The 14,669-nt window shown below is 38.4% G+C and overlaps 2 protein-coding genes across 2 annotated transcripts in view; one reads left to right on the top strand and one right to left on the bottom strand.

Annotated features, from left to right (window-relative positions):
• The window catches only part of LOC145965809 (cilia- and flagella-associated protein 91), a 174,982-nt gene that overhangs the window by 61,783 nt on the left and 98,530 nt on the right, over positions 1-14,669 (top strand). The gene's annotated exons all lie outside the window — the stretch shown is intronic.
• LOC145964907 (uncharacterized) lies at positions 1,266-10,322 on the bottom strand. The gene is made up of 7 exons (XM_083088061.1): positions 9,711-10,322; positions 9,416-9,653; positions 7,923-9,228; positions 7,551-7,869; positions 6,024-7,387; positions 5,775-5,964; positions 1,266-2,150 (listed from the first exon to the last, which is right to left on the bottom strand). The coding sequence occupies exons 1-7, from the start codon at positions 10,320-10,322 to the stop codon at positions 1,266-1,268; spliced, it is 4,914 nt and encodes a 1,637-aa protein (XP_082944187.1).

Here is a 14,669-nt window from a genome sequence, read left to right as displayed (position 1 = left end):
TGCAAAAAATATTATCAAGATATGGAATTGGTCCGTCGATTCCCGCTAAGCATTGCTCAATTTTCCGTTGAAAATCTCCCGGTCCCGACGCAATACTTTCTGTCATCTTCGTGTATCTATACAACCCCTTGTGCGTTATTATTGTTAAATAGTCTCGACTGTTTTCTTCAACAGGAATTTGCATGTACGCGTGTTCTAAATCAACTTGCGAAAAACTTTTGCCATTTCTCATCGCCATAAAAATTTCATCAATCAACGGTATCGGATGTCGATCTCGAACTAAATTCGGATTTAACGTCAATTTAAAATTCCCGCAAATTCTAACAGAACCATCCGATTTAATTACAGGCACAATTGGCGTTGCCCACTCACTCACCTCAATTTTCTCAAGATGTCGCAATTTAACAAGACGATTAATTTCATCTTCAACTTTACTTGTTAATGCAAATGGCAGATGTCTCGCTTTTAATGCTACCGGTTGTGCATTTTCTTTCAATACTAACTTAAGCATTCCTTTATTGTACAACCCAGGACCTGGACCAAACAGTTTCGGATACTTCCCAGGAAACTGTTTCGTTACGTCAACTATATCAACTTTATTGCAAGCTTTTACGTTACTCGACAAGTCCAATGGCAACGGCCACAACCCAAGGACTTTTAGCCATTGTCTACCGATCAAAATTGGCCCGTCATTTGTCATTACTCTCATCTTCAGTATCGCCTCGCGATTCCCTAATTTTACCTTCATATTCTCAATCGTTCCCTCACTTCCTAGTGGAACCTTACCGTATGCATTTAACATTGACGCCTCGCGCACAATCTTAACTCCAGGAAAATATTTATTTTTATCGCTATTTGAAATTATCGCTGCATACGAACCCGAATCTATTTCCATTTTTATCTTTTTATCGTTTACCGTTACATTTAAATACATGGGATCGGCTTTTACGTTGTCATTTTCTGCATTACCGATACTCGCGCTCGCTGTACTTCCTCTGGTATCCCCGTGATCGAAGTGATAGAAGTCGTTCCACGACTCCTCCCGCTGCTGCTCCCCGTTCGTCGATCCTTGTTCCAGATGCTGAATCGCAGTCCTCTGCGATCGACACATCGTTGCCAGGTGCCCCCTCCGCTTATAGGAATGACACGTACTGTACCGTTGCGGGCAATCCCGCGCCCAATGATCTGACCTGCCGCAACAAAAACACTGCGAACGCCCCGCGCTCTGCGGTTTTGTGTTATTATGTGGAGCCCTGTTGCCACTGTTAACCGGGTGTTTGTTGTTGTATCGTTGTCCTCGTTGGACACCTCGATACGCACCTCTCCCTCTCGTATTTGTATTTGGAGTAATCTGTCTTGGTTTTACGTGAATTTGATTGTATCACGTTAACACTCGCAGCACTATCCGACGTACTCTTATTCACTTTGTCTGTCGACGTCGCGTTTTTCTCAGCTTCTTCCATTGCAGCCGCGATTTTGTATGCTGACTCATACGTTAATTTTTCTTCGCGAAACAGTGTTTTTTTTGTCGCGTGATCTCTCAGTCCACATACTAACTGATCCCGTAAAGCCACTTTTGCATCCCCGAAATTGCAATTTATAGCTAAATTTTTCAGTCTCGCAGTAAAATCCGCTACCGATTCCGTTGTCGTCTGATGCGTTTGGTAAAACTTGCATCTTTCCATTGTTTCTGACGGTTTCGGATTTAAATGATCGTTTACGAGTTTCACTAACTCGGCATAAGATTTTGTACTTGGTTTATCCGGCGCGTATAGATCACGAACAAGTTTATAAGTATCGGGGCTAATTTTCGTTAATAACACTGCCGCTTGTTTTTCAGTTTTAACATCATTCGCGATGAAATACAATTCGAGTCTCTCGGTATACGTTTCCCAATCATCTTTTCTTAATTGGAATTCTAGTTTCGCACAACTATTGTCCCCTGCCATTGTGTGAGTTTCCCTTGGCTTATTATTTTCGTTTACACCGCCGTGCGGTTCCTTCTTATCGCTTACCTCTTGGCCCCGGTTCTCGTTCACCTTGTTTACGTGAGCTCGCAATATTCTACGAAGCTCGTCAATTCCCGACTCTTTATCGTATACTAACTCTAACTGCGTTAGAGTTTTAATTAATTCTGCTTTTGAAAGTGACTGAATCCACGATGTTTTTGAGTAATCGATGAATTTTTTTCTAGGGTCCGACATTTAATACAATGCAATAATTTTCCATGTCCGTTTACGATTCACGTCACCCTTTTCGAATGCTCGAAATATCGTTTACAGCGCACTATTTTCTTTCGCGAAACTTTTCATCCGTATACTGCGCCCATATTATTCTTACGTGACGTATCGTCAAGTCTTTTCAATAACGTTACATACTCGACTCTCTTTATGCACCACGAGTTCGTAAAAACCTCGTCGCCAAAATTGCGGTGTATTTGGAGGTGGCTAAGTGACTTAACACTCCGAATCTACAATAACAATACAGAATATATATATTTAATTATGAGTTCGGTACATGTATCAAGCGTGTGTATCCTTTGACGGTCGCCGGGTAACTGGGGTCATCCCCACTTATCGCTACGCACTGAGGACTATACTTGTCGGGCATCACCTATTGTGAATACATTATATTCTATATCGGTACCGTAATAACTCTAATACATTACAATAATAATAATAATAAATATAATAATATATATATTTAATAATAATAATAATAATAATAATAATAATAATAATAATAATAATAAGTGCGTAGCTTTAACAATAATAATAAATCCATACTATATAATTTCAACTTTTCACTTGCTTTAATTGTACACATTATATTTCGGCCTTCGATACGGTCGATCCAATTAACTGACATCTATGTATCGATCAATTTATTAAAATTGCGATCGGTAATCTCCCGCATGATAAAAAGATTGACACAACCATTAAAACTCACCCTGTATATATATATATATATATATACAGGGTAGACCATTTTAATCAATACACGCGAATATCTCGAAAAGGAGAAGTTTTTTCAAACAATGTTTCCGACAAAAGTTGTATGGTTTCGAGGTGGACATAAGATGGTGCCATTAGTTTGACCTTAAAGAGTCACCTGAAGATCACGTGAAGGTCACCTCCAACTTTTTAAATGAGACACCCTATATACTTTTGCATATTCTTATAGCTTATCTCGAGAGCTTTCCAAAACACTATAATTAAGTTAGTTTTTATTAAGTACTTTTCGAGTTATGAAGCTTGAAATCATTTCTTAATTTTACATAAACCGTAAAATATCTTGTAAAATATTCATTTTTCGATTATCTTACTTTAATACTTTTATGCACAAAATAATGAGAGGAATCAATTGGTGTAAAGAAAACACAGTTGTTTCGAAGAAAAAATATGTAATTGTTAATTGCAAATTAACTGTATATATATATATATATATATATATATATATATATTACCTGTATATATATATATATATATATATATATATATGTATATATATGTATATGTATGTATATGTATATATATGTATATATATGTATATATATATATATATATATATATATATATATATGTATATATATATGTATATGTATATGTATGTATGTATATATATATATATATATATGTATATGTATATGTATGTATATATGTATATATAGTTTAAAATTAATTTGAAATTAATAAAAATTAGTTTTTATTTTGTCTATAGGAACGTGAAAAATACGTTTCTTTAACTATGGTTTTAAAAGCGTTTCTATAGAAACGTTTTTATTAATGCTTTACGGCTAAAAGATATTGGATACATTTAAGAAACGTATATAAACCGACCGTGTGCTACCTGGGTCGTTCGTTTACCGCTATGGTGCGCGCTTTTTCTCGTACTTGAGTTTTAGTCATGAGAATTATATAAAGCTTACAAAGGGCGACAGATAAAATTAAAAGTATTACTTCGATCTAATTTCTGATACAGTTTCAATAGAGAAACTTCAGACATTAAATCGATTTTATAAATCGGACAAGTAAATATCCGGCTAATAAACGAAAATGATCCGTTCATTATCTGTTTAAGATGCATGTTCAATACGCACGTGAGTATAAATAAAATTTTTAATTTTATATGAAATAAATAAATTATAATTTAATATTATTGATTAAAACAGTCAATATTACTAATACTTTTAGTAAAATATTATTAGAGAGTGTGTATTGTGTATAAATGCATTATTTTATTAATTTCATGAAAAAGCAAACGTTTAACAAATAAAAGAAGAAAGCGTATTTAAACAGTTTTTAAACGCTTTTTTTATCAGAAAAGAAACGTATCTGTTAACGTTTTTCAAATGGACATTTTAACCAATCAGAAACGTTTTCAAGAGTCGATTATGGAACATTTTAAAGAAATTTGTGACATATTTGTGAAACGTTTTTGAAACGAATATATGCTACCTGGGACTTTTAATTAATGTCTATATTCTATATGATATCCATATGACCACGGTCTTCTACTCAGGGCAGCGATCATGTAACTTTTCCCCTAAGGCGGAAAGGCGAAAAGTGAAAAGTTTCACGTGAACTCATGATCATGTAACTCGACAAAACATGGAAATGTGAAACTTTTCACGTGAACCTTTTCGCCATCAAATTTGCTGGCGGAAAAGTGAAAATCTAGTAACTTTGTAATATATATCTATTGTGTTACTACTGTGAGATACAAGAAACGGTTATATCAGAGAGAAACCTGAGAGCGGCCACCTCGCTTTAACGAGCACATTGTCCTAATGCGCCGCCTGACAAAGTGGACATCAACTACGTCCGTTACGCTCGATAATGATACATGGTTCGTGTCCGAGCTATGGTTCATGTCCGAACTATTCACATGAGATGGACATGAGAGTTAGACAAGAGCCGATAATCTATCGTTCTGCTTTTGTCTCACCAACGATGGCAGACCACGCGGCGGTAGGCATGAGGCGAGCTAGCGGTGATTTTATATCGTAAAGCTCATGTCTCCTTCCATCCCTCGTCGGCCCCGTTTCATCTTTCACGCGCTACATTTTACATAATTCGGATAGTGTAAGTGTCCTCAACTGAGGACCGGTGATATCCGGTGTGTTGATTGAAAATTTATTTGAGCTAATGAATCACGACACAGTTAGGCAAATATAAACTTTTATCGTTCTCAAGTAAAGGCGAGATTCTTCTCCCCCGTCCGATACAATTGCGTGTTGTTACAGTCTTTTTACTTAATTAACTATTGTCGCGCCCTCTATACGATGCTGGCGCTCCCTCGTTCTGGCAGGAATTGAGCGCCAAGCTCGAATCACAAAATTATAAAATAAAACGAAAAGAAATAAACTATCATTAATTCACGAACATACCGCGCGCCTTGATAACCCTTGGTTGTCAATTTCGCACCCTTTTTGCAAAACAAGCAAAACAAAACAACTCAAAATTAAATATCGAAAAATCTGCACCTTTGGCGCAACTAACAAACTCGAAACATAAGTAATCATATACAACTTAACGCGGTGCGTAACAAATGCGCGTATGCATAAAACAACAAACTGAATAATAAGATTAAACTTTGGCATCGTTTGTAGAAGTGTCGAGGGGCAAAATACATAGTTTCACCGCTGGTCTCTTGAAAACTCCGGTAGCTGTTTTGACAACAGCTGCTCTAACAACCTTGTCGCTTCCCAGACAGATCTCTTGAACCCGTCAAAGCAACCATTTTAAAGGCGGCAGCCCATCCTCTCGACAGACCATCAATTGTCCTATTTGAAGTTGTACACCTTGGTTCGTTTGCCATTTGGTTCGTCTTTGAAGCTGCAACAAATACTTTGATGACCAACGCTTCCAGAAGTGTTGTCGAATTTGCTCCGAGCACTGCCATCTCGACAATCGATTGATCTTGAGATAAGTGATTTCAGGCTCTGGGTAAGACGTTGTCGTGCTGCCAATCAGAAAATGACCTGCAGAAAGATAGTTTAAGTCGTTCGGATCCGCGATGACATTGCGGTCAAGGGTCTCGAGTTTAGAATCGATTCAATTTGCGTTATGAGCGTTGAGGCTTCCTCAAACGTCAATGTCGCGTCGGAAGCGATCTTGTAAAAATGTCTCTTGAAAGACTTAACTGCTGCCTCCCATAAACCGCCGAAGTGCGGAGCTCGTGGCGGTATAAAATGCCATCGAATTCGATCTGATGCTGTCTTGTTGATGATCTTATCCTTATGCTCTTCTTGTGAGAAAAGGTTTCTCAGCTCTTCCAATTCACGATGGGCTCCTATAAAATTCGTACCATTGTCGGAGAATACATCAGCTGGTTTTCCTCGACGGCTGATAAATCGCTTAAAGGCGTTGAGAAATGCATCTGATACAACTTCCAAGTGCACGGCATTTGTCGCCATGCAAACGAAAACGGCAACGTATGCTTTCACGTGCTTGCTATTTCTTCTTTTACCATCCCGTATGTAAATAGGCCCGCAAAAGTCGACTCCAGTGTTGTTGAAGGATTTCGATGGAATCACTCGATGAGCCGGGAGATTTCCCATAAGTTGCTCCGAAATGCGAGGTTTCGATTTGAAGCAGATAACGCATTTGCGACACAATTGTTTGACAATACCGCGCGCCCTGATAGGCCAATACATCTGCCGAACCGCTAGAGTTGAATCAGGTCCAGTATGCAGATTTTTGCGATGCTCGTGTTCTATGATGAGATCGGTGAGACGCAAACGATGAGGTAATATCACGGGATGTTTTGCATCATGTTGAAGCTCTGAATGCTGCAATCTGCCGCCGACACGTAACAAGCCGTCCTCGTCGATAAAAGGATTCAAGTCCCTTAAACGGCTTTTTTTCGAAATATCGCACCCTTTTTCCAGAGCCATCAATTCTTCGAAAAACACCGATTTTTGCTCTTTTTTTATAGGACATTTTCTCGCACGCTCCAATTTATCGACTGATAATGGAGCAGAAAGCTTTTGTTGAAACTCCTTTTTGCAGATTTGCGCAAATCGTATACACGTTGCTGCTACTCGAATGAGCTTGCTGAGCTTTGAGAATTTATCGAAAGGGTCTATATCCCTTTGCACGGATATCGCAATCACCGCTGATCCGACAGACTCGTAAAATTGACTCTCGTCGACTTTTGGTAATTCCGGACAACATTTGATGACGTCGTCGTCTTGTGGCCATTGAGGCCCGTTCCACCACAGCTGAGAAATTTTTAATTCATTCGGAGTAACACCTCGAGACACCAGATCTGCAGGATTTTCTTTAGTTCCCACATGATTCCACTCGTCCATCGATGTTAATTCCTGAATCTCGCCGATGCGATGAGCAACGAAGACCGGTAATTTTTTGTTAGTCGCCTTGATCTAATGGAGGACGATAGATGAATCTGTCCAATAATACGTCTTGGTTATCGTCAATTCCAGTGCGTTCTTTACCTGGACCATCAGCTGGGCTAGCAGCTGACAATCATGGTATAGATATTGCCTTCAGAGGAGCGACACGCGATTTTGAGCACAATAATTGCACCTGAAGAAACTCGTTAGACTTGCTGCTACGTATATAAACGCAGGCTCCGTAGGCCCGTTCGCTCGCGTCACAATAGCCATGAAGTTCCAGGCGCACATCTGTGCCACTAGCAATGACTTTTCGTTGTACGCTGAAATCATTCAGGGCTTGAATTTTCATGACGTAATCTGACCACTCCGTATGGATATCTGAAGGAAGAGATTCGTCCCAGTCGATTTGGAGTTTCCAAAGCTTCTGAATCAAGATTTTCGCGACTACTACCACGGGACCCAATAGACCCAACGGGTCAAATATTTGGGCGATACCGGATAGAATTGATCTTTTCGTGTGAGAGTATGCTCTTGTCAACTCCAGCTCCTTGAAATTGCGTACTGCAATACGTCTTTTGATGGATTCCATTTGACTCCCAGAGTCTTAGAAGTTCCATCCTTGTCCAATTCGCGAACCGCATTCGTGATCGATGATCCCCTTATGTCTTTCAGCACCTCTTGGCTATTTGAAGCCCATTGTCGAAGCACAAATCCTCCCTTTTTGAGCAATGCTGTGGTTTGATCACGAATCATCAGCGCGTCTTCTATGAAGTTTGCGCCTGTGATCAAGTCGTCTACATAAAAATCTCTTCGTGCTATCGATGATCCGATCAGGAATTCATTTTCCTCCAAATCAGCCAGTCGTTGAATGACCTTGGTCGCCAAAAACGAAGCTGATGCTGTTTCATACGTCAACGTGACCAATTCGTACGTTTTAATGTCATCGGTCGCTTGATCGCGCCAGAGGATACGTTGCAGCGGTATTTGAGTCTCGTCCAGCAGCACCTGTCTATACATCTTAGCGATGTCAGCGGTCAAGGCATATTCGAAGCTCCGAAATCTAAGTAGTATTAAAAATAAGTCTTGTTGAAGAACAGGCCCAACCATCAATGCGTCGTTGAGTGAAATACCGCTCGTTGTTTTACTCGATGCGTCGAATACTACTCTCAACTTTGTTGTAGCGCTCGTTTCTTTTATCACGCAATGATGTGGAAGATAAAAATGCGGTCGTACGTCCCACGATGGATGGTCTCTGCAAAGTTCTCTCATGTGCTGCAAATTCTCGTACTCGTGCATGAACTCGCTGTACTCTTTCCTTAGTCGAGGTTTTTGTTCCAATTTGCGTTCCAACGTCTTGAATCGTTGCAGCACTATGTCTCTCGAGTCTCCCAATTTTTGGAGATGCTCGTTCCTTGTCGGGAGAGTTACTATAAATCTACCCTCTAAATTGCGTTTGTACGTCCGTGCAAAATGCTCCTCGCAGAAACGTTCCACCGGAGTTCGAGTGTTTTGGCGCCCGTTATGCTCGATTTGCCAAAATCGTGAGAGATTTGCGTTGAGCTCGTCGTTGATAGCCAAATGACACCATGTACTCTTTCTTGATCGATCTCGCATTATAAACGCTCTGGAAACAATCCAGCCGAGTACTGTTTTCTGCCAGATAGGTTGATCCTCTGCAAGTTTGATTTTTCCGATGCATAATAAATCGAAGAATATCTCCGCTCCGATCAGTAGATTTACTGCTGACGGCTGATCGAATTCAGGATCCGCCAACGTGATACCGTCCGGGATTTGTAACTCGTCAAGGTCGAGTTGATTTGCTGGAAGAAACTGAGTAATTTTTTTAATCACGAGACAGTCTATCTTGGCTTGATATCCGTTTGTTCTCGATTATATCATTAATTTCGCTAATCTGTGAGTTTGCATTGACAATTCTCCAAGGTCAGAGATCGGAATGTTCATAGGAATTTGCTTAATTCCGAGTTTTTCCACGAAATTAGTCACGAAACAAGATTGAGACCCAGTCGAGAAGAGCTCGACACGGTGTAGGCTTACCTCTGAAGTCCAAGACATTGACGATCGCCGTTGCGAAGAGCACCTGTCTTTCTTGACGAACCGACGCAAGATTCATGCTCGATGCCACTGACCTTTCACCAATTGTGCCAATAGTGCTCGCTGAGTCAGTCTCGGCTTGACTTTTTGGAGTTTGCTCCAAATGGAGCAACGTATTATGACGTTTATTGCACTTGCGGCATGCTCCCGCTCCACACTGCTTCGCCTGATGAGATGCAGCCTTCAAACAATTTAAGCACAGTTTACGCAATCTCACCTCTTTTATTCAATGATCTACCTCAAGCTGCTTGAACTCATTGCACTTGTATATCGGGTGGTCTTCTTTACCACAGAATGCGCACATCACGTTTGTCGTAGCTACGTGAGCCGTTGTATTTTTACTGTGCTCCAGTTTGCCTCGATGCGGAGTACCCGTTGCGCATTTTTGTGGGCGCGAGGATGCTTCCAATGCTCGACAACGCTGACCTAGAAAATCTATTAATTGATCGAATTTTGGTATCTCACTTTTTTTTACCGACGTTTCCCACTCCTTGTTCGTCGTTTGATTTAGCCGACTAGTGACTAGATACATCAAGAGATCGTCCCATTGATCAGTAGGCCGTTTCAGAGCTTTTAGCGCTCGTACATGTTTTAGCACTATGTCCAGCATACGACGTAAAGCCACGTGATTTTCCTTGTGGACAACGGGCTGCTCAAATAACACTCTAACGTGCTTTTGAATGATTAGATTGTCGTCGTCATACCTGTCTTTGAGCATCTTCCACGCTTCGGCATAATTTTCATCGGAGGTTTCAAGAGAGCTGACAACATCGTGTGCTTCGCCTCTCAAAACTGATAGAAGATACTGCATTTTTTGAATACTCGGAAGCGTGGGATTTTGATTAATCATGCTCAGAAAAATATTTCGAAACGGAATCCACTCTTTATATTTTCCGGAAAATGTTGGCATCGTGACGCGAGGTAATTTTAAATGATCATTTCAACGTTATTACTCATCGTATTCGGATTTCCACCTCTTAATTGTGGAGAAGCTGACCCATGTTGCGCAGGCTCGTATCGCATTTCTTGTTCTTTCTTCTCGATTAGCGTTTCCAGATTGACGGTTATCTCGAAATATTTCGCCTCAAATGACTCTCTTTCCTGTTGGTGAATTTGCTCGAATTCATCGGCACTCTCAATTGCTTCGATACCTGACTGAGGCTCGTTAAAACTGTTCCAAATGCCGACGAATCTTTGCAACCGTTGACGTAACTCGACAATCGTTGTTACCGGTTCGTTTAACGCGGTCAAATACGTACGGAACCTCGTGCATGTTTTTTTGATCGTAGCACGATTTGATTTCAGCGTTCTGAGAAGTGACGCTTGTTCAGCCATGTTGATTTTCCTTCTGTTTATCGTCGATTACGTAACGACGGTATCTCCCAGCCGCCGTCCGAATCTCGTATATATCGCTCTCGCGTCTGTCGAAACAATGGTCGGTAAAGCAGCGTCGCCTCGTGACCGTACCTCACGTTCCCGCGCGTGCATGCCGTTAACCGTGAGCGTGCGCTCTCGCTTGCCTGTCTTCCTGAAGCGGAGAAAATGACGGACAGTCACACTGTGACAAACCACGAATGCTCGAAACTCGAGCCACTCGCGTTACGATATGCCACGAATGCCAAAATGCCCGAATAGTTCGAGATGTTAACGTCTTTCTCCCACAGCTTTGTTTCACGCATGTGGGAAGCCGAAGCGCTCGAGTGTACGGATCGATCTCGATCGTTCGATTACGATCGCTGTATCACATATACACCGTACTCTTTTCTTTTCTTTTTCGGCGTCGCAACTCACCGACGCTCGCACGTTAGCTCGTTTTTCGAATATATGACGATGCGGCCCGTTGTCGATGCTCAATGTTCATTCACGGTACCCGCACGCAAGACAACTGTCCCGGCGTCGCACTGTAACGATGCTAGCGAGACAATAGCCCTTTTTTTATATCCCGGAAATATCCAGCTCGAAAGACCAGATTATATGTAAGTGTCCTCAACTGAGGACCGGTGATAGGCACGTGTTGATTGAAAATTTATTTGAGCTAATGAATCACGACACAGTTAGGCAAATATAAACTTTTATCGTTCTCAAGTAAAGGCGAGATTCTTCTCCCCCGTCCGATACAATTGCGTGTTGTTACAGTCTTTTTACTTAATTAACTATTGTCACGCCCTCTATACGATGCTGGCGCTCCCTCTTTCTGGCAGGAATTGAGCGTCAAGCTCGAATCACAAACTTATAAAATAAAACGAAAAGAAATAAACTATCATTAATTCACGAACAGATAGGATTTCGAGACGACTTCAGACGCTCAATACATAGAGACAAATTTATTTATTTATTATAAAGACATTTATTAAAAATGTTTTTTAATAAAACCTTTTCTTTTTATTTAAAATAATTATATCTGTATTTCATAAATGCTTGCAACTCTCATATTATTAATATTTTATTTTATATATTTTTTAAATAATTAATTCGAAAAATATACATGTCGATGCGAATGATATCTTACTTTGATGCATTTGCGTGTTAGTGTTAGACATGAAAAACATAATGTAATACAACATCTAGCGTATCGAATGCTGTAAACAGTTTTCTGGTAAAAAAATAAAGTTTCAATAAGATTACTCACACGTATACGGTACAATACAGCATTCAATGCGCTAGATGTTGTATTACATTATGTTTTTCATGTTTTTATGATAAATATCATCCTGGCTCATATCTTGATGAAATCGATAATTCGGATAATTAATTTTATGTAATCATTTTTTGTGTAATCATGTTTAATTTTGAAAATAATAACAAAAAGATAGATAAACCAGTTTGTGAAACTATAATTCTTTGTATGATGACATACAAAATAATTTTACATTAACAATAAACAGATTCTTTAATCTTTTATTAATATATAAAAGAATTACATTTCAAAGTGTCGTGATTTCGCGGCTATTTGATGCTATGAAACAAGTAATGCGCGACAACACGCTGAGAATAATCAGTCAGCGTAGCGAGCTTTACAAGTGACGTTCGATTCTGCGGTGCTTCATTATCTGTGCATAACAGATCTCTTCTATTGTTTTAAATTTATATTTTTTTTAACGATCTGTAAGATCTGTATATTTTGCAACACGTGTTATCGTTTCTTTTATAGAACACGACACATTATCTGTAAATATTTTTGCGTGTACACGTACGTGCGTGTATGCTTTTATTGTGTCGGTTGTGTAATTTCTTTATTTTTTATCACGTGTTGTATTTCTCTTTTATTTCTACTTTTAAGTTTTTTTAATTTTATTTTTATATTTTTTTGTTTTGCATTACAATAAACAATCACTATGTCGAGTCAGTGCCCTGTAGATAGTTATTATGATAAGTGCGTGTACATAGAATGTAAGAATGGGAGATTTTCGCATGGGAAACGGCTATTCCGATTTCCAATGCAGAAGGATACAAGAATGCAATGCATGGATACGCAATACAGGTATGTTTTTGTGCAACAATTGTCATTATTTTATTAATTTTTTGCCTTTTCTGCTCCCAAATTAAATACATATTATTTGCTATTTTATTATTTCATAAAATAAAAATAAAAAAAAACGACAGCAGTGAGATTCGAACTCGGGTCAGCGCCGTGACAAGCATCTTTTTTTTTTAAATTGTTTATTAAAGACCAATAAACAGATACAAATTTTAATGCTACATAAACAAAAGCAAATATATTAACATAAATCTTTTTAACAAGACTAATCGGCTACGCAGAGCTGTCGCTGTCATGTACAATAATTTATTGAAAATAAGTATGTGTAACTTATGGGTTAATGTTAGTATCGAGTAATATAGTCTACTCATTAAATATCTATATAATGTTAGAATTACCAGTAAAAAATCAGGTCTAGTAAAAAACCTGGTTTATCATATAATTTTTACTATTCAGTTAAAACAAAAGAAAAAAAAAGAAAAAAAAGAGATAGGAAGAGGATAAATATAGATATATGATATATCATAAGTAGATATATCATATATCTACTTATTTACATTTACTTGAACCTATATTCACTCTGTATAATAATATATACATATATACATATATAATTATGTATATTATTATTACTATAATTAATGTTTATCGCAATGCTGATTATTGTTATCATCACAACGCCACCAATATTTTTTTTGATTCTTTAACAGGTAATTATCGTTTACATCCTTGTCAGATAAGGCCAAACTATATTGGAGATATATATTTGAATTATTGCTGTTTATATTAGGAGGATATGTGATAGTTTTTTGGTTCTTTCGAGCAGACATCTTACGTGCACTGCCACGCGCTATGACGAAGTAGCGCTTTATCGAATTGGTTATAACCGACACGCCCGACATAGAAAATTTTATTTTACCAAACACTCGGTATACCAATTGCTATGTCAACTTGAAGTAACATGTAATCGTAATTTTCATAATATGTTGTATTTTTGTTATCGGAAATACAAATTTGGAAAAATTGTCTGCCAATACCCTTAGAAAATTAGGATTGTGTGAAGATCATTTCTTTATTACATCATTTACAAACGCAACAAAAGGACGATTAAGAAAGGATGCTGTACTAATTGCATATGAAAACGCTGGCTCAAAATCTGCAAACGAAAATGTTGAAGTAGGTGAAATGCAAAGAGATATTACAGAAGCACTTTCACCCAACGATGAAAATAATGGAGGAACAAATATCTGAAGAGTGTGCTCTACGGACATACAGGCCTGCAGCTTTAAATTTCGAAATATCTGCGGAAGAGGAAAACGTAATGGAATGGGTATATTTGGAGCCACTCATACATCAAGATATTGAATGTAAAAGCAGTGAAAGAAATGTTGAATGCGAAGATGATAACATTCCAAGAAATAATAAAGAAAAAAGTGATCTAAAAGCAAAAAACAAAGCATTGAAAATTGAGAATTTGAATTTGCGGCAAAAAATTAAGCGCTTAGAATTTCGAATTCAAAGGATGGCACAAACATGTAAATGTAAAAATTCAAATAAAAAGAAAGAAAAGAAAAAAATGCTAAAAAATTTAATAAATGCACAAGAACTGCATCCTGTAGCAAAAATGATACATTTACAACTGCATACACCACGTACACGATATACTGAGGAAGAGAAAATACTTTCAAAACAATTATATTATTATTCAGTGTTTTGCCG

This window comes from Camponotus vicinus, unplaced genomic scaffold, assembly GCF_025532165.1.
Source record: "Camponotus vicinus isolate PSW18456_S1 unplaced genomic scaffold, iyCamVici1.0 SCAF_14, whole genome shotgun sequence".
Classification (NCBI taxonomy): Eukaryota; Metazoa; Arthropoda; class Insecta; order Hymenoptera; family Formicidae; genus Camponotus; species Camponotus vicinus.
This window is presented reverse-complemented; position numbering and strand designations above follow the sequence as displayed.